This window comes from Rhinolophus sinicus, chromosome 2 (genome assembly GCF_057876585.1).
Source record: "Rhinolophus sinicus isolate RSI-liver-muscle chromosome 2, RSI-T2T, whole genome shotgun sequence".
NCBI lineage: Eukaryota > Metazoa > Chordata > Mammalia > Chiroptera > Rhinolophidae > Rhinolophus > Rhinolophus sinicus.
The window spans coordinates 100,549,552-100,571,119 of NC_142502.1; the positions used below are offsets into that span (position 1 = coordinate 100,549,552).

The 21,568-nt window shown below is 39.0% G+C and overlaps 1 protein-coding gene across 3 annotated transcripts in view; it reads right to left on the minus strand.

Moving 5' to 3' along the window:
* The window catches only part of ZFAND3 (zinc finger AN1-type containing 3), a 297,507-nt gene that overhangs the window by 44,318 nt on the left and 231,621 nt on the right, over positions 1-21,568 (minus strand). For 2 of the 3 annotated variants that reach the window (XM_074332881.2, XM_074332883.2), the window contains exon 4: positions 14,083-14,148. The exons of the other annotated variant lie outside the window; for it this stretch is intronic. In XM_074332881.2, coding sequence (XP_074188982.1) covers positions 14,083-14,148 — 66 coding nt within the window. The remainder of the gene's footprint in view (positions 1-14,082; positions 14,149-21,568) is intronic. 3 annotated transcript variants of the gene reach the window in all.

Here is a 21,568-nt window from a genome sequence, read left to right on the forward strand (position 1 = left end):
ATATAAATGTCTAACCACTATGCTGTACACCTGAAATTAATATAAAATAATACTGAATGTCAACTATAATTGAAAAACTTTTTGAAAAGTGGGGGAAAGGTGAAGGGAAATAAGAGGTTCAAATTTTCAGGTATAAAACAAGTAAGTCATGGGGATGTAATGTACAGCATGGGGAATATAGTCAGTAATACTGTGACAGCGTGGTACGGTTTCAGATGGTTGCTGGACTTATCACGGAGATCACTTCTTTAGGTATATAAAGGTTGAATGACTAGGGTGTCCCCCTGAAACTAATATAATGTTGTATGCTAGTTATATTTTAATAAAAGTCTTTAAAAAAATGAAAATCAGTGGCATTGACTTCTCAGTAATAACACGGAATGCTAGAAGAGAAGGGAATAATGATTTTCAGCCAAGAATTCTATACTTAGTCAAATTTTCCATCATGCTAAAGGGCAAAAAAAGACATTTTCAGATACCCAAGAACCCCAACTCTTCTTCTCTTAGGAACTTACTTGGAGGTTATATTCCGAAAAATAAGGGAATAAAAGAGAGAATGATGAGGGAGATTCTCAGGTGACACAGTAGGCTTCAAGAACATGTAGTCCAGGACCGGTGCCCGGTGGCTCAGGCGGTTAGAGCTCCATGCTCCTAATTCCGAAGGCTGCCAGTTCGATTCCCACATGGACCAGTGGGCTCTCAACCACAAGTTTGCCAGTTCAATTCCTCGACTCCTGCAAGGGATGGTGGGCTGTGCCCCCTGCAACTAGCAACGGCAACTGGACCTGGAGCTGAGCTGTGCCCTCCACAAATAAGACTGAAAGAACAACAACTTGAAGCTGAACAGCACCCTCTACAACTGAGATTGAAAGGACAACAAGACTTGGAAAAAAGGCCTGGAAGTACACACTGTTCCCCAATAAAGTCCTGTTCCCCTTCTCCAATAAAATCTTTAAAAAATATATTTATATTTATAAAATAAATAAATAAATAAATAAATAAATAAATAAATAAATAAAAGAACATGTAGTCCAGATTGGAGCAGAAAGATGGTGGGCTCGAGGAGGCAGGTCTTGAGTAAAAGGTATAAGTACAGGTAAGAAGAAAGAAATAGTGACACAAAACCAAATATTGCAAGAAAAAAACAAAGGCAATTATAAAGACCAAGGAAAAAGGCTGTATTAAAAAGTTATACTCCAAATATAAAGCAAACTACAATGTGGCATGATTTTTCAGCAACTGATGGCATATCACAAAAACCCGATTTGGCTTTGATGTAGGAACATTCTCTTTCAATGGCCCAGATACTATGACATTAGACCCACAGAAAAAGAAGTCTATTCTTACTATATAACTTGGCTGCCTGGCAGGGAATAACATTTACAGAATCATAATAATGTAAACACCATTTAATGGCTTTCAATTTTGGGGAACAACTTCTGGACATACCATGGAAGATATGCTTGTGGTCACAGGCCCGATTGTGAATAGTTAACAACTATGACAATAAAAAAAAGTGCAAGTGCAGCTGACAGGATGTATGATAAGGAATATCCTCATTAAGAGATGGTGCTGAGAGTTGGACCAAGAAAGAATGAAAACAAGTAATATAAATACCAAACACTGGGATGAGGAATAATGTGAGCTAAACCTTCTTTTTCAAACCAACTGACTGACATCTGAAAAGGAGGGATATTAGCATTTTTTTTTAGCAGTTATAAAGGTAACCTACAAGATGAAAGTACTAAAATCAGAAACTGCCAAGAGAGAAATGCTGGTCAGTTTTGTGGACGGGGACTGTCTCTAGATTCCCACCTTCTCTTACAAACTATTCTGTTAGGATTTGCTACCGTGTGTTACTTTTGAAAAAAGAAAACATATAATTAGAAAAGAAAGGAATAAGTACACTTGTTCTCTGCTTCTTTCTTTTGGGCTAAATGTAGTAGCCAGAGACAGTCTCATTTTGGCCCACTGTGAATTTAAACGATTTAATCACAGTTTGGATTAGCTACCACTTGGAAATCCTATTTTCCCTCCTCAGCCCACAACAATTCTATCCTTAGAACCTCAGTTCTCTGCTGCTCCTTACAGCTGATGGCATTTCCTATTTATTCCGAAAATGATGACCTTCTGGGATGAACTCCCTAGTTCATCTTGTCTCAGCTAACTGTCTATATGCTGAAAGAAGAAACGCACTCATCTGTATCTGTAGCTCTTTCCTGATACTCGGAAGGAACTAATAATTCTGGGTTTCTGTCTCGGAAGAATCTTGGTTTGGTATCTCTTCTATTTCTCCTCTAATATTTTCTGTCTCGTTTTCTTCCCAGGTACCTTTCCTGGTATCGTAACAAAGGCAGAGTATCTTCCTCCATACTAAGACATGCTGAGCCTACTTCTCCCTCCAACCACCATGTATTGGTTTTCAATGGCTCAACTAACTCTTTAACTGAATTACTTCTATTTGCCGACTTTAGTTCCGTATTATGAGTGCCTCTTTAATGTGCCTCCCATCAGCCTTTTAATCCCGTCACATCACACTAGCTTCTTTCAGGTTTTCCAATGATCTGCTAGCCACAGGCGACAGCCTTTCTTAGTCCTCATATTTCCTGGCCCCTCTTCTCTTCCACCTTGCGTGATCCTGTAAGAAGCTTTCTCATTCTTTGGCTTCTGTAACTCACGGGCTTCTTTCTCTCTTTCCCAGCCCCCTAAATCCAGTCCCTAGCCCCTTGTTCTTCTGCATTCATTCATTCCCATACCCACTAGCACACCTTTAATCACTGATTCCAGACCGATAATTTCCAAAGTAAACTTATATTTGTAATTTTCTACAGGACTATCCACAATAACCTAAAATTTAGCTTATCAGAAACTGACAATAGTTTCAACCAGTCTTTCTTCCCATTCTTTCCCTGCTATGAATCTCATCTCTCTTTTCTGTTCCCCAGGTTTATAACTTTACAGTCTTTCTTCAGCTAACTCTTACCAGCCATTAAATCCTGTTATTATTATTATTATTTTAAAACATTTTTATCACATTCACCTCTCTTCCTCCATTCCACTGGCCACTACCCACAGAACACTCAGTGAATAAATGGGTAAGCAGGAATTGCTTATTTGGTAAGTCAAATATTACTTTATATGCAAAAGGAAAAACATCTATCCATCTTAGCTCAGTAGCATGACATTTTGTACATTGAAAGATTCTCCTATAACACTGATTCTTAGTTTATCTGGTTTATAATATTGAGATTATCATATATTAGGCTTCTTTAAAATGAGGTACACCTATGCAAAACTTAAGACATCAAAGCAGTCCACAGAATAACTACAATTTCTCAAACAGCAGGAAGTCTCCTGATAAGTTGGTGGTGGTGGTTTTTTTTTGTTTTTTGTTTTTTTTTTGAAAAAACACAATTACCAAGCTTATTTTAATGAATATATATAGAACACTTCAGAATACATATTCTTCTTAAGCACATATGGGACATTTACAAATACAAAGGGATAAATCGGATCTCAAAAAATTTCAAGTGATTGATATCATAAAGAGCAGTTTTCTGACTTCAATTTAAGATAGAATAAATATTTCCTTCCGAATAAATCAAGATAGTTTCATTTGTTTTGAAATTGGGCAGCATACTTCTAAATAACGCATGAGCCACAGAAAAATTCATGATGAAAAGTACAATGTATTTTGAACTGTGCAATAATGAAAGCATTTCATGTTAAAATCTTGTGAGTAGCAGCTATAGCAATTTATAGTCTTAAATGTTCATTTTGTAAAAGAAGAAAAGTCTAAAAACTGAGTCAAGCATTCAACTTCAGAAGTGAGAGAAAAGCATAAAATGTCCAAAACAAATAGGAAGAAAGAAATAATATTTACAATATCAGAAGTTAGTAACATAGAAAACAAATATACACTATTAAGGCTCAACGAAGTCAAAAATCGGTTCTTTGGAAAAGCATAAAATTGACAAACTTTAGGTAATATTGACCAGAAATAAAAAGAGAAATCACAAGCAATGCTAGGAATAAAAAAAGGGTACTAAAAACTAAGATGTTAATAACATGATATATTTTTTTTATTTTTCAATTACACTTGACACTCAATATTATATTAGTTTCAGGTGTATAGCATAGTAGTTAAGACATTTATATGACTTACAAAGTGATCCCCCCCAATAAGTCTAGTACCCACCTGACATCATACAGTTATTACAATATTTTGCCTATATTCCCTAAGCTGTACTTTACATCCCTATGACTATTTCGTAACTGCCAATTTGTATTTCTTAATTCCTTCACTGGTTTCACCTAGCCCACACCCACCTGCCATCTTGCAACCAAACAAACTCTCTGTACATGAGTTTGTTTCTGTTTTGGCTGTTCGTTTATTTTGTTCTTTAGATTCCACATGGAAAGTATGATATTTGTCTTTCTCTGACTTATTTCACTTAGCATAATATCCTCTAGGTCAATCCATATTGTCGCAAATGGTTAAGATTTCATTCTTTTTTATGGTCGAGTAATATTCCATTGTATATATGTACTACATCTTATTTATCCATTCATCTATTGATGGACACTTAGGTTGTTTCCATATCTTGGCTACTGTAAATGCTGTCAATATTTGCTTTATATATTTATGTACTCCTGCACTGGGTCTGTAAATGTGTATAGAGGTTATATCCTCTTGTTGGACCGACCCCTTTATCATTAGGAAAAACCCTTCTATGTCTGTTATAGCCTTTGTTTTAAAGTTTATTTTGATATAAGTATTGCTACTGCAGCTTTTTTTTTTTTCCATTTCCATTTTCATGAAATATCTTTTTCCATCCTTTTACTTTCAGTCTATGTGTGTCTTTCAATCTGAAGGTCTCTTATAAACAGCATACGTATGGGTCTCATTTTCTTGTCCAGTCTACCATTCTATGCCTTTCGATGGGAGCATCTAATCCATTTACATTTAAAATAATTATTGATACGTATGTAGTTATTGCCATTTTATTGTTCGTATTTTTTATCTTTTTTTCATTCTTCTTAAAGAAGTCCCTTGAACATTTCTTGTAATACTGATTTGGTGGTGATGAACTCCTCTAGCTTTTGCTTGTCTGGTACTGATAAGCTAGCTTTGAAGACACTGCATAAAGAAGTGTTACTCATTTAAACGCACAAGTGACAAACAACCGCACTACCAGAACGCTCATCAACTGCATCAGGCTGGCAAACCCTTTTCAAAGCATTCCTCTGTGGCTCTGCTGCAGAGTACAGAGCTTTCCTGTCTCTAAGGTCTAATTACTGTGATTTAGCAAGGCTGTGTGATCAAAGCTGCCCAGGCCGTATCTCAATTTTCCCAAGTATTAGGTGCTTATCTGCTACTCAAAAGCATTGCCAAGTCATATTTGCCCTTTTCCGTTCACTAGAAAACAGTCCTACTTCTAGACTTTACCTCCACATTCCAATATCCCTTTACCACTCCTACTGATTTTAAGGAACTCAATTCTAAGCATTTCACCAAGAAAATAATTCTTTAAAAGAGAAAGACCACGTTAATATTATACTTGCTCACAGCGATTAGCATAATCTATCGTCCCTGTCCTCACTTTTACAAATCAGCACTAGTTACACTTCTTGTTCTCTAAAGCTGAAGTCCTTGTATTTATGTTTCTGTACTTATTCTGTCTCCTTACTGTATAAGCTCCCCGGGGCAAGATGCTTGTTTACCACTTCTTTGGCATGTTGCTAAAGAATCCACTGTAACAGTGGTCTTTGAATAAAGTACTGGACTGGCTGACTGACTACAGTGCCTCAGCTGGTCCAATATTCCATGCAAGCAACCACTTCTGAAGGTGTGATCTATAACCACGACAGCAGGCAATACAATAAGATTACAGCTTTAATCGGCCATGATTATGAAATATTTCCGAGGACTCTTCACGAGGGGGTTGCCTTAGAAGCAGACACAGGTTTGTGGAATAAATGCCAGCCCACCTGCTGGCAGGAGAGGCAATGGGACTGTCTCTTCAGATAGATGAGCAAGCAGGGAAAGGGATAACACAACTTGTCTTGGAAGTAAGCAGCACGACGAAGCAGTAAAAACCCATCAGCATACATCATCCTATCCTGGCCTCGTGTCATGCCCAGCCTCTATTAGCCCTCGCTGCATCAGCGCAAGTCCCAGACACTTTATCCTGTTTATAATTGCTGATGAGCAGTAATAAGGCCTCCAAGCCTCAGCTCTGTCCGTTCCACTTCGGCACCCACCTATTAGGTAATAACTTTTATTTACAGCCTTCCTTGATGCGCTGTTCTATTAGTACAGCCAGGAACTGAGTAGGACAAAAAAAAAAGTCTCCTTAACGGGCAGTATCATTGTGAGGCTCTGATGATTTATACTGCAGCTCTGGGGCTGTTTTATCTTGCTCCTCCTTGTAAGACTGCTTCGAGAAAGCTGCATTTCTAACACGCTGCCCTCTAACAGGTGCTAACGTGCTATGGAGCAGCAACTGAAAAGGCACCCCCAGCCCCACTCCCAAAATCCAAAAGTTTCAATGGAGGAGAGGGGTATTAAATTCTCTTGACATCCTTTTAAAATAATGTTGGCTCAGGCATTTTGCCCCAGTGGAGCAATAGAACAGCTAATTAATGGAAGTTCAGGGCTTTTCTTCTTGGTAAGAGTGCAAGCTATGAGAAAATAAATGGCCATAAAGCCAAAAAAAAACCCCAAAAAAAAAACCCAAAAAACCAGTTGCAACTGCATTCAAGGAGTCAAGCAAACGGAATGAGCAGAAAGCATGTGGACCACAGGCAGCTCAGCACCACAGCCGAAGCTTCTTACACACACACACCCAAAACGGCAAAAAGCCTCATCACACTGCCTTTTCCTTTTTATACTGGAGTGCCTTTTTATCCCTCAAGTGCAAAAATTCCTCTTGACAAGACTGGCATCAGGGGAAGCCATTGCTTCTCCTGAGTAAAACCCAAACAAGGCCTGTGAAAAAAGCCTATAACTTCAAGTTCAGTAAGCTCAGACACTGCATGTCTAGCTAGCCTGTCATACACACACAGCAAACGGTGACAATAGGCCCTAATTCTCACTCAGGGGTACAAATGAAAAACAGTAAGCTCTCCCTAACCTTTTTTGAAATTTATACATTGAATGAAGTGCTTTTAAACTCACCTGTAATTATTTACATACTGAGGTCAAATCATCTAATTATATAGTGCCTTGCTACCTCATTTTATTCTTTAATATAAGCAACAACTCAGGCAGATTAAAGTTTTTTAAAGGAAAAAATGCCTCACAAGAAAAAGCATGTGGCAGATTATTTCCCTTCCCCAGTTATTCACTCAATGGACCAAAACCACGTACTGTCAGTAAACAAACATTATGGCACACCATGATAACCTGTGTTTTTTTAATGGTAAAACATAAGATGGCACCTTTTAGATTAGGGAATTTTTGCAATCTTGCCAAATATTTGGTATTCATTTTGTCCCCCGCCCCAGGAGTCAAATGAACTCCTTCAAGACCCAAGATGATGAGCGCATGAGGTAAAACAGTTTTTTAACACTTTTGCTTTGCCATGACAGATTTATTGTTTTGATCTTTCTTCAATGGTTACATTAAATGCTAATAAAAAAATGAAGGGTTTATATCTTCCCTAATATTCTCCTGATGGGAACTTGCATATTACATAAGTAGGTCAAATTTCTAATTTTCTGTCTCAAATGCTGATACTGCAGACCTGAGGGAAAAGCTATACCTTAAGGACCAAAAAGGAAGAATGACAGAGAGAACTGAATTACACAGCGGAATTATACCCAAAGCCACCTTCCTTTAAAGCTATACAGCGTCCTTTCTAGAAGAGGCACTTACAATGTGCAATCCTGACCAATATAGTTTGTAGTCACTGACTCAACTGTCTAGGATTAAACGCACTGGTTGAAATGTTTCCATGAATACTGACTCTACCAGGAAATAAAACACACAACTGTAGGTATTTCTAAGATTTACAGGGCAGCTTCTGATTTAACACTTAACCACCCTTTAGCTTCTGAATCAATACAAAAGGTCTTCTATAAACCTCTTGGTAACATAACAACAATGAAACATTCCCCTTTAAGTGGCTTCTGAACACTGATGTGGAAAGTGTTTAGCACATCAATCTTCTCTTAACTCCCAGGTGAAAGAGGGTTTCTTCTCTTGTCTTTGTAAAAACAGACAATAATATCATAAGCAGGTTGCCTGAGAGAAATGAGTCAAGAAAAGGTTTTGGGGAAAAAAGGGAAACAATAAACAATACAAGGCTATCTAGCTCATGTCACCGTTCATCACGCTAAAAAGAAAACAGGTGACCTAAAAGGATAAACATGTGCTTTCCTATGGGAAAGAAAAAAAAAAAGGAAGCAAAAGAAAAGATGCAGGCAAAGGACATTTAGTTAAGCTGAATTAATGTGTTCCTTATAGAGTGGAAAGATGAGACTTTCTGGAAAGACTTCCTTGGTGTTTAATGGGACAGGTTTAGACCCACCTGCTTTCATCTCAGATAGTTGCACAGCTCCCGCAGGCTCCACGAGTGGTTTTTTTACTTGTTCTTGTACTAACTGTACACATTTGTAACATACACAGAGCATAACACATTTGTAACATACACAGAGCATTTTAAAAACCACCATTTTCCAAGTCTATCAGAGAGAATACTATTTAGTCAGCATACTTGCTGGAAGAAGAGTAGCAGTGAACAGAGTGGGGCAAGTCTGCTGACAGTACCATCTAGTCTGCAAACTTGCTTATGACGTTTTTCTTATTTTAACTTCAGAAATAAAGTGAAAAAATAAAATCAAGCCATCTAAGAGTGGTAAAATAGGGAAGGAGCAATTTCCTTTTCTTCATATGCTAAAAAATCTATCCCATCATATAGTCAACCCAGGCCGGGAGTTAGGAGTTGGTGAACGCTCCACTTGGAAGGAGCAGGGTCCTGGGTTAGTCACTGCTCAAGGACCCTGCTGGAGAGAGACTACTTCTCCAAGGAAATTTAAGACAAGACGTGGTTCGACCTGTCCATTACAGCTTCAATTTTAAGGTTCATCGATTAGTGAGCTCTAATAAATGAAATACAAACTAACACTTCTTTTGCTGTAACTCTCTGCAAGTAAGTCTTTTGAAAAAAGGTTACATGTATTTAAATAAGAAATCCTTAGGAAAGGCACAAACCACCCTCCTTTCCCACAAAGCACTTTAAGCATAAAAATAAGACCTCATGAAGATATTCACCTGAATATCCAAACACCTTCCAAATGAAGTTGTCTAAAAAGATGACCATAGCTCAGATTACAACATATGGTTTAAGGTATAACTTCACAGTTAGAAAAGATGAAGGACAAAAGGGCATCTTCTGGTGGTTCTGTTGCCAAGGAAAGTGAACTCTTTTCCTTCACAGTATATTCATTCTTGGCAGGAATGTTGTGAGAATTAACAAGGGAACGTGCGCAAAACACTCAAAGCTCTTGGAAGAAATGTAAACTCTCTCTAGTAATCTGAAGGTGTGATGTGCTGTAACTCTCACATTCTAACCAAAGCACTTTTCAGCTCTTTGCTGACTAGAGATCCCAGAACTCGACAAAGCGTGCCACACACCTTCACTTAATTTTTTTCTGCTTAAATACCGAAGTGATCATGGTGCTGCTGTTTGTTTACCCATTTAAAGATTACAGAGTTTAACGGTTACTAGTTCCATGTGGCCAAAAGCCAGTGTCTAAAGAAAAGCCTTTCTACCTAGTTCCCAAGTACACGCTGACCTTGCATTTGTCACTACTGCTACTTTTTGCAACCTGTTTTCCAGATATCTTAGACTCCCAGTTACCACAAAACAATTCTTAAAGAGTTCCCTCTCCCATTTTGATGGTTGTAGACCAACTACACCACACTGCTGCTCACCTCTCTAAATTACAATACCCTCTGATCAACAGTAGTCCCTTCAAACATGCACACAGACCAGGGGTCTCCAAACTTTTTTCAATGGTTTTCACCAAGGGTCATATGTGGTAAAATACACAAACAGCTGGGCCACTCACTCGAGGTGAAGTACGTATTGCTTCACCTGGTTTATTTAAGTAAACCAAATATATTTTTGGAATTTGCTGCGGGCCAATTAACAATGGATCGCGGGCCGCAGTTTGGACACCCCTGACATAGCCATTAATCAACCACTCAGGCTTATATTCAGGCGCTGACTTATTAAACCACGTAATTATGAGTCTAATGCTAACCTTTAGCTATAATTTTCAAAGTACTAAAAAGAAAATGACCTGCTTACTGAAGAGGTCACTAACTTTTTCTGAGTGTACACGCCTAAGACATTTGGCCACGTACTTTTAATATGTATATACTTGTATGTGTATTTGCTCGTTTTAAACTATATGTGTGGACTAATACATAATTATGAAGTGAAACTGCAAAATAGAAATTTTAAAAGGCTGAGATAAAGAACTTTCACTGTTTTCTTCCCATCCCTACCTCACAGACTGTATGTTACATGCCCTTCTTCAGACACTGCTGACTTAACCCTTGGAGTCTAGTCTAGGTGTCCTTTTTCTAACATACATCATTATTAAGCTGGAGGCTGCCTTAGGTCCAAACTTGTACGGACAGACTCTGGGAGGGGGCGGTAAGATCTAATTCAGAGGGTGCCCCTCTAAGGCTCCTAAGAAATGACAGTACCCAAAGGTAATTATTTACGGACCGTCGGTCCTAAGCCCTGTGTTCTGGGAGATCTGTGGGAGAGCAGCTGTTCCAGAGCCCCGTGGGGTAAAAGCACCACGGAGCATGTGTTAGGTATGAGTCCCACTCTCGAAGAACCTAGACATAAAGAATACAAGATCACTCCAGCAACGTAAAACTATAATTGCTGATGGTGCATAAGACAAATGCTCAGAATCCCCACCATGGGCAAACTGCTGATTCCAGGACAGACGGAATGATGGAGACAAAGACAGCCAGCTGGTTCTCAAAACAAATCATTTCCGTTACCTCTGAAAACAAGGACGCTGTCCTCCACAACAGGACCACGTTTAAGGCCGAGGCAGCACACTAGCTCAAGGAGCCGAGGGGCAGAGAGGCTGCTGGGAAAGGGCAGCAGGCTGAACTGGACGGCCTTTAACGTCCACGCTGAGAAATCTCAACTTTCCTTCAGGCTTTTAGAAGATGACCTGGACACTGCATTAATTTCTTTCCAAGCCAGAAATTTGCAATCTTTTTCTAGTTAAGAGGTTTGTAGTCATCCAAAAGAAGGCCTGGAAATGTTATGACTGAGAGGCTCAATGCCTCACTTATCATTTCACTTTATGGGGACCTAGAAATATTACCCTCCGTTCCTACTATAATTCTCACATGCAACAGAGAATGTGATCAACATAAAATCAGTTACTGAAACTAGGTATGGCAACGCATTCTGCTACTTCTAATCGACTCTTCTTTCCACCTAAAATACCTACTGATGTGCTATTAATACCATTTGATGGTTGGCCACTGTATACACATAATTTTTAATGTTAAGATTATAATAGCAGCTACCATTATTGAGTATCTATTATTCTTTATGTGTATTATTTCTCACGGAAAACCTATGAGATAGATTTACCATCCCATTTTACAGATGAAAAACTAATTTTGAGGTGTTAATTTATTTACTTAAAACCACATTTTGTAAGTGGCTAAGCTAGGATCTGAAACCAGATCTGCTTTTAAAACTCTCATTTTTAACACTATTTCACTACATGCTGTATTTCCAAATCTGTGTTTCTCTGTCTCCATATTTCATTCAATGATATGCTTTCCCACAGTCTGGCTAGGAGTAGGATTACAGTGAAATGTGATAAGCAGTAATGTGATGTAGTACAAAACAACACAGGCGCTAGCATCTGAAAGATCTGTGTTCAAGTCCTGGCTCTACTGCTTACTAGCAATATCACCCCAGGAAATGTACTTGGTTTTCTGAGCACCCGCTTTTGTCATCCGTAAAAGAGGAGTAACTATGTCGCAGAATTGTTCTGAAGATTAAATGGGTACGTATTAAAGCATACTGAATGGTGCCCGGTAATAGTGCTAACGTGCAATACATGCTACTGTTATTTTTGGATATACAAACGGCATGGGAGCACAGAGAAGGAGACAGGTCTGCCCAGAGATGAGGACACGAGAACCTGACATTCAGGGAGGAGTCCTACTAGTTTCAGTGTCTCAGCTGAGCACACGGGTCTCTCCCCTAAATCTCTCAGGATGACCGGATGTGCTCGAGGCTCACTCCTTCACTGCTACCTGATCCCGTGGGTGGTGCTAACCGTAAGCCCTGCCCTGAGGGCCAAGACTGGAAGGAAAGAAGAAAGACTGAAGTACACTGTGCATATGAAGTGCTGGACCTGAAATCAAAGGGCTCTGGATGTTTTCAAGCTTCCGCTGCCGTGGGTAGGAAGCTGGCTCTCTGACTTCACAGCCGCTCATCAGGACCATCTGTCTCACTCCAGGGCACACTTCTCTTCTCTCTCCAACAGGAACTACCCAGGGGAGCTTGGGGCCTGGGGACAGGAGAGAGGAGAGCACGCCAGGACTACCTCACACAGCCCCGCCTCAGAACTGGTCACTCGGAGCAGAAGAGTAAAATGAAGTTCCTCCGAGTTCAGTGCCAGGATATTACTCTGAAACTGTGCAAGGACAGGCCTGCTAGAGGCTTAACATCAAAACTATGAGCTTTGGGCCGGACCGGTGGCTCAGGCAGTTAGAGCTCCGTGCTCCTAACTCCGCAGGCTGCCGGTTCAATTCCCACATGGGCCAGTGGGCTCTCAGCCACAAGGTTGCCAGTTCAACAACTCGAGTCCTGCAAGGGATGGTGGGCTACGCCCCCTGCAACTAAAGATTGAACAGGCACCTTGAGCTGAGCTGCCTCCCGGATGGCTCAGTTGGTTGGAGCGCGTCCTCTCAACCACAAGGTTGCCGGTTCGACTCCTGCAAGGGATGGTGGGCTGCGTCCCCTGCAACTAGCAACGGCAACTGGACCTGGAGCTGAGCTGCGCCCTCCACAACTAAGACTAAAAGGACAACAACTTGAAGCTGAATGGCACTCTCCACAACTAAGATTGAAAGGACAACAACTTGACTTGGAAAAAAGGCCTAGAAGTACACACTGTTCCCCAATAAAGTCCTGTTCCCCCTCCCCAAAAAAATCTTAACAAAAACTATGAGCATTTCAAAGAGGCGGAAGTTTCAGTGCAAATTTGTACACAAAAACAGTTTATGCTATTTTTGTTGGAGAGTTAAAAGGACTTTTTAAATTATGAAAAATACTTTGACTGTGACCTTTAGAAAAACAATATAGTTATTTTGACTCTCCAAAATAGAATCCTTGAGATATTTAAATAGCAGACAGCATTATTATAAAAGGCAAATACTGTTTACAATAAATTAAGCTACAGGCTAAGGTAGCAATGGGCATTATGACTGCTCTTTAGAGAGCTACAAGATTCGTGACTTCATATTTAATAAAAATGTCACAGATGCACAAAGATTTGGGGGGGAGACTTAATGCATCTGAAAGGAAGGATTTCAGCACACCCCATGGGTTTAAGATGAATGAGAGAAAATAGTTTCCCAAACTATTAGTATACTCTAAGTTAAAACACTGATTATCTGTACTACAACTTCTTTCACCTCCAGTCCCCATTATTTAAATAATGGTTTTTTTGGAAGTCCAAGACTGAGACAAATTAGCCATGTGTTAGAAACTGGGCACTGAGCTGCGTTTTCCGGATGTTTCATTATTCCTCAGACATTGGAAGCAGGCGGATTCTGACGTCCAGCTTCCTGGTTCCAGCTGCCAGCATTAATCCCGTCTCCTGACCTCCAGCAGGACCGCTCTGACCTCTGCTCGCTCGCCACTCCCAATATTAAGCACGTAATACATCACTTCCAAATTGATGGAAGAAATGAGAGTACCTGGCAAGGACACCGCATTAAAACCAGTAGCTACACTAATTTCTGTGAAGAATGCAGGGAAGAATGAACCCAGATTAGAACGAGGCACGTACCTGTACCACAGGATCTTTTGGTTGGTGTGATTAACGAGACATGAGCTGTGTCTGTGCGTGGCCCACCTAGAAACAGAAAGGCAGGCATATCAGTCAGGACACACCTCTACATGCCCACAGCTGCTCCCTTGGATAAAGAGAAACCTAAAAGGGCAGGGATCAGCCTGCAACTATGCATGAGGAGCCGCAGGAGGAAGGATGGAGAAAGTGAAGGAATGGCAGGTTAATTCTCAGGACCTAATTTTAGCTCAGCAATTTAGTCTACAGATCCGTACTTTTTCTACATGATAACATGTTTTTCATAAAAAACAATCGAGTCTCACATAATGTTAAGCAGTTAAAGGATAAAACTTTAACTAGAATTCCGATCCAGGTGATAAGAAATTACCCAAGTTTGGGGAGATGAGTTTTTGAACTGAGCAGTAAGAAGGAGTTACTCCCTGTTAAGCTGACGTCAGTGGTCACCCTACCTTTGAATTTATTGCAAGACTAGCCTTATTTAAGGGATGGGGTTGGGGGGAAGGGGAAGGCTGCCTAAGGAACAACAAACTGCATGTCAGAAGAAATAAAGACCATTTTAATATATAAAGAGTGTTGCTGACCGAGGTAGAATATCTAGTTTAGTTATAAGAATATGGTAAGAAGAGGGTCTTCATGGAAACTCTGCGGGCCCAGAGATCTGATGGATACCTGTAACTCAAGAGTATCCAAGCGAGATCGTCAGTCATTGAAAAGCAGTAATTCCATTCCACAGAATCAGGGCTACCAACAAATTCTTAAGTTGATATTGATATCAACACTCTCCACCAACCGTGCCCTCCCTATCTCCTGACACAGGAAGTTACCAGATATGCCCTGGGAGGGGCAGTGTGGTGACCATCAAGGAATACAAAGGCAAAAGTGACACATACATTGTGAAAAGGCTCCCCGGATGACTCTGACTAGCGAAGGGAAACATGGCTAATTGGAATAGTTGCATGTCAGCTATGACAAGACTTCGCATCACTGAAGTTACTCATGGAAAAGGAAGGAAAGATGAAAGAGCTCCGAGACCTGTTCCTAGAGTTGATGCCACTGAAATCCAAGGGTGCAGAGACCTGGGGAGCCCACCTAAGAAGTTCATTGTTAGTCCAGTCTTTCCTTCACCAAGGCTGTAACAGCAGCAAACCTTACTTGGTTTCAGAAGACACAGAAGGGAAATAGGAGGAAAAAACAAGGAAGTGTATTGTTAACGTCAAAGAGCACTTAGCAAATACCTACTCTGTGTCACCGTAGGTTAGTCTCATGCTCAGGGAATTTATAATCTTGTTAGGATGACAAAATTTGTGTATACAAATCAACAATACATGACAGCAACAAAGAGCTGGGTCAAAAATGATCAAATGTCAAAGAATATGGAGCAAGTAATGAACGTTAAATGTAATCAGGAAGAAGGATATTCATCATTGGCCAACATCACCTGGAAACACTTCTCAAGAATTTGCAAATGAGGCAAGAATTGAAAGTCAGACCAAAAGAGCAGGGCATTTTTCTACAAATGTCACATTTCCCATAGAAAGTTTAACATACTAAAATTCAAGGTCCAAAAGGGCAACTGTCACATGAAAATAAGCAACACGGAGAGACAATGAGCTGCAGGAAAACTTAATACAGACCCAACATCCTCGAGAACTCTCTGGGCACTGCCTTCCATAGCTCCACCAAACGTTGTAATTTCTGCTTCTGTGGGAAGTTTGTTTTTTGTTTGTCTGTATTCTTATTCCTGAGAGAATAACACTCTTATTTCTGGGGAAAAATAGGCCTTACTGGCAGACTCAGTTTAAGTCCTGGAACTCCGCACTTTAACAAAAATGAGGATAGCAAAACTGCCCATAAGCCACAGGGTTGATGAGGTCATCTGTACAAAAAGATGGCATAAACTACACAACTTTCTATTATATGTCATCGCTTTCCTTCCCTTTTAGCAGATTTTATGCTCCCAATGGTCAAGCCCCACTTTGTCATCTACCCAAGGGTTATGACTACGTGGAAAGTTCATGAAGACCACTGCAAGCTGGCTAACTGGACATTTAATAAAATCCTTCTTATTGAGGTATAACACAGAGGGAATGAAATACTAGAATGAAGTGTACAAATCTTAAATGTATACCCTGAAGAGTTTAAATATACACTCATGTAATGACCATCAGATTAAAAATGTATTAGAACATTTCCAGAATCCAGAAAGTTCAAGGGACTTAAAAATACAGATTCCCAGATTGTGACTCTGAAATATTTGATGCAATAAGTTGGGGTGGGCATAGGAAGAGATTAGTGTACATTTTTTAAAAAATTAGTTTTAGGTGTGCAAAACAATGTGATAGTTTGACATTCACACCCCTCACAAAGTGATAACCGCCCCCCCCCAATCTTCTACCCCTCTGACAACGTGTATGCTGTTACAATTCCACTGACTCTACTCCCCATGCTGTACTCCATATCCCGTGACTATATATACATTAAATTATAGTTGACATTCAGTATTATTCAGCTTCAGCTTCAGGTGTACAGTGCAGTGGTCAGGCACCTACACTGTCCATAAGTGGTCTCCCTAATAAGACAAGTGCCCATCTGACACCCAACAAAATCTTTACAACATTATTGATATTCCCTAAACTATCTTTCGTATCCCCGTAGCAATCTGTGATTACCAATTTGTGCTTTCTAATCCCCTCACCTTCTCCCTCATCCCCACCCCTCTCCCATCTAGTAACCATCAGTTTTTTTCTCTGTATCTCTGATACCGTGTCTGAGTAGTTTGCTCATTTATTCTATTCTTTAGATTCCACATATAAGTGAGATCATATAGTATTTGTCTTTCTCTGTCTGATTTATTTTACTTAGCATAATGTTCTCTATGCCCATCCATATCGTTGCAAATGGTAAGATTTCATTCTTCTTTACGGTCGAGTAATACTCCACTGTATAAATGTACCACGGTTTCTTAATCCAGTCATCTACCGATGGGCATTTCAGTTGTTTCCATATGTTGGCTATTGTGTATAGCACTGCAATAAACATAGAGGTGCACGTATTTTTTTGAATTAACGTTTTGGATTTCTCTGGATAGATACCTAAGAGTGCAATTGCTGGGTCATAAGGTAAGTTCCATTTCCAGTTTTTTGAAATACTTCCGTGATTTCCATACTGGCTGCACCAGTCTGCAATCCCACCAACAGTGCACCAGGGTTCCCTTTTCGCCACATCCTTGCCAGCACTTGTTGTTTGTTGATTTATTGACGATAGCCATTCTGACTGGAGTGAGGTGGTATCTCATTGTGGTTTTTATTTGCATTTCTCTAGTGATTAGTGAGGTTGAGCATTTATTCATGTCTGTTGGCCATCGGTATGTCCTCTTTAGAAAAATGTCTCATGTCCTCTGCCCATTTTTAAATTGGGCTGTTTTTTTGGTGTAATGAGTTGAATGAGTTTTTTAATAAATTTTGGATAGTAACCCTTTATCAGATATATCATTGACAAATATCTTCTCCCATTCAGTAGGATGCCTTTTTGTTTTATTGATGGTTTCCTTTGCTGTGCAAAAACTTTTTAGTTTGATATAATTCCATGTTTATTTTTTCTCTTCCCTTGCCCGATGGGATATATCAGTAAAAACATTACTAAGGGTAATGTCTGCAAATTTACTTCCTATATTTTCTCCTAGGAGTTGTATGGTTCCAGATCTTACATTTAAGTCTTTAATCCATTTTGAATTTATTCTTGTATATGGCATAAGGAGGTGGTACAGCTTCATTTTTTCACGTGTGTCTGTCCAGATTTCCCAGTACCATTTATTGAATAGACTGTCTTTACCCCAGTGTAAATTCTTGCTTCCACTGTCGTAGATTAAATGACCATACAGGAATGGATTTATTTCTGGGCTCTCTATTCTGTTCCATTGATCTATGTGTCTGTTTTTATGCCAGTACCATGCTGTTTTGATTACTATGGCATTGTAGTATGGTTTGATGTCAGGTATTGTGATACCTCCCACTTTGTTCTTATTTCTCAAGACTGCCATGACTATTTGGGATCTTTTATGGTTCCATATAAATTTTAGGATTACATGTTCTATTTCTGTGAAAAATGTCATTGGTAGTTTGATAGGAATTGCGCTGAATCTATATACTGCTTTAGGCAGTATGGACATTTTAACTATATTAATTCTTCCTATCCATGAACATGGTATGTGTTTCCATTTATTTGTATCTTCTTTAATTTCTCTCTTCAGTGTCTTATAATTTTCTGAGTACAGGTCTTTTAGTTCTTTGGTTAAATTTATTCCTAAGTATTTTATAGTTTTTGAAGCAATTGTAAATAGGACAGTTTTCTTAATTTCTCCTTCTGATAGTTTATTATTGGTATATGCAAATGCAACTGATTTCTGAATACTGATTTTGTATCCAGGATTAGTGTACATTTTCAAACCAGCTGAACACAATGTGAATATTAACAACCTAGTTAGTTCCAGTCTCTGGTAACATTTTCTTTAACTCCCAGCTCAGAATCTGGCCAAGATCAGAGTTCCCACATCATGAGCTGCACAGAGCACTCACAGAGCACTGCACAGAGCAATAACAGCTTAACCACCAGCATACTTATTTAAAAGAACATAAAATAATTCATCCAGCAAAATTATAAGAAAAAGGAAAACACTGGTCAAATCAAAACCCCCAAAGAAATCTGACTGGGACTCATGAATTAAATAACACTCTCATGTTTACAAATGCAATTTTTACCTCATCTGTAGGTTGAGAGTTTATTCTTTCTAAAACTCTTAATGAATGAATTTCTGTAGGTTTGGCAAATATGCTAAGGCTACCTAGCATATCTCAACATGCATCATCATGAAACTGTTCTCCAGAGAGCTTGTTAAACTAACAACCCAATCTAATATATTCACTACATTACAATAAAGTACAAACAGAACCATAGTTGAGCCAAAACAAATTGACAGCAAGAGTAACTGGCAGTGATAATATATCCCAGCTTTGATAATTGGACAATATTATAAACAGAGAACTTGGAATTAAGTTTGGTCTGCCACACTGTAACCTATGAAACTTAAAAAATCCAGAACAGATGCACGTAAGCACTGCACATACATACATTCTACACTAATTGTGCTGTCATACAAAATTCCTGTACTCTCAAATAAAAGAAGCAGCCACAGGAGATTACGCTACCTACCCTTACACAATTAACTACAAATCAACTCTGTTAAAATTAATGCAAGAAATTAAGGGCTACTCAAGGGGAACCCTTTTCAGGCTTTGTCTACAACAATACAAATATAACATAAGTCCCATGTGGACATAGCAAACAAAATAATTTTGAGAGTTGATGGTAAGGGTTAAAGTCAGGGTGTCTGCTCCATCAAGAAATGAAGTTGGCTTTTCTTTATTGTGCTTCCTAATGCCTGAAAGAGGGGCTGGCGTATGGTCCCATAAATCACTGTAAACTCTATTTTGGGCCTTTCTTCTCCTTCTTTCCAAACAGCAGGATGGACAGAGCTAATAACTTAAGAGCAAGATGAGGAAGCTTCTTGAAGACTGGGTTCTACTGGTGAAGAGTGAGTGAGTGTGTGTTCGTTCAGTGGGATCAAGGGGTTGGGAAAATAAATGTATTTCTAAAGCACAGAACAATTCACATCTTTACCTTCTAGCCTATATAAGTGGCAACTGAGTTTGGAACAATACGTTTTGTATTTTTAAACATTAAAAAAACCCACAAAAGTGCCTTGCTTAATATGACAGGTGCTCCGGGGATTCTGAACAACATGAGAACAAGATTAACCAACCTGAACTAACTTCCAGCCAATCACCATGACTGCTGTTTGCTTTCTTTTGCTAGAGCAAATTAAATATCTGAATTTTTTCAAGTTTCTTCATTATCTGGAGGTATTTCATAACAGAATCATTTTGCATTTGATATTAATTAAGCGGATTTTTTGCTAAGTTTCAACAATTTAGAGTCTGGAATTTGCAAGTAAATAAATGTCTGTGGTACCGTGTGGTTTGTGACCAGAAGTCTGAATACTCTGTCTTCTAGGGATGTTTCTATTCTTGTATTAAAGGTGTCATACATAATGCAGCACTATGGATCGCATCTGCAATTCCACATGAGAACCATGAAATGAAATTCTTCAGCTGTATCCCCAACAACTAGAAATCTTTATAGCATTTGCAATAGGGTAGTATATTTACTTGTGGAAACATACTGATTTCAGCCCTGTCAAGTTGAAGACAGGGGCCAAATCTACATACTAACTTCACTATAACCTGCAAAACCAGAAAGACTGAATAAAGGTATCCCATTAAACTATCAACACTCATATTTCAAGCCGAAGTAGCAGAATTCTTAATTTTTTTTTCAGCCTCCTGTAGAGTTATTGAGCATTTCAAAAACCCCTGAGCTACTCACTCATGTAGTAGTCTATCCCCTAACTGGTTGAAGACTATGAATTGAGGAAGTAGAGAACACAAGGTTGGAAGGCAGATGCATTTAGGCTGGCAATCATTTTAGGCACTCAAAATTTAAGGCTGAGTAAATACAGAAAAATAGTATGTCTCCTTAACCTTGAAAATAGAGATCAACAATCTGCCCAGAAAGGTTTTGTTAAAACAGCTGTGATGACTGGTTATTTTCGGCTCCTGGTTCTATGAGCCCTCATTGGCTGCAGTCATACCATATGCTAAAACACATCAATTAGGAAAAATGAACTGCCAAGGAGTCAGTCAGCTAAAAATTGCCAGAAGCTCAATAATCAAACAGATATTCTACTATCAGCTCTTTCATGGTAACCACAAAACATTAATAAACAAAAATAGCCATTCCTTTTGCAGATTTATAACACTTCAATATTCTTGCTTAATTAACATGACATTTACATAACAGTATCTAATTAATTTCCAACTAAAGGCACTGTGGGCTAATTAGAAGCGCATCATCCTTTTTTAATCAGCTTGTCAATTCCACTCTATCTTAATCGGCACATTGTTTACCTTTGCAGCATCTCACCTTTCCAGGCTCACTGTTCGAAAGGTGATTTTGGGCAACAGATTCAAGAGCTACAATTCTCCCCCATCTCTAGAGATTCATTATCGATTTTTTTGATGAGGCATCTCAAAAAATATATATATATGCAATGGAAATAGTGAAATAAATGCTACACTGTCTCCTGATGTGACTGTACTAAGAATGTAAAACTTTTAAAAATATTCAAAGGATCTGTATTTCTTCAACAGGAAAATGTTCCTCTTTTAAAAGCCTTCAATGTACACATGGAGACTTAAAATACTAAACAGTAATAAATAAATGGTAATAAATGAGTATCAGGAACAGATCAGAATGCACAATAAGTCATCTCTTCAGAAAAGAAAACCCTATCTCCAACCCCACCCTAAACCTGCAGTTCTTGCATTGTTTTAATCAGAAAGGACACACC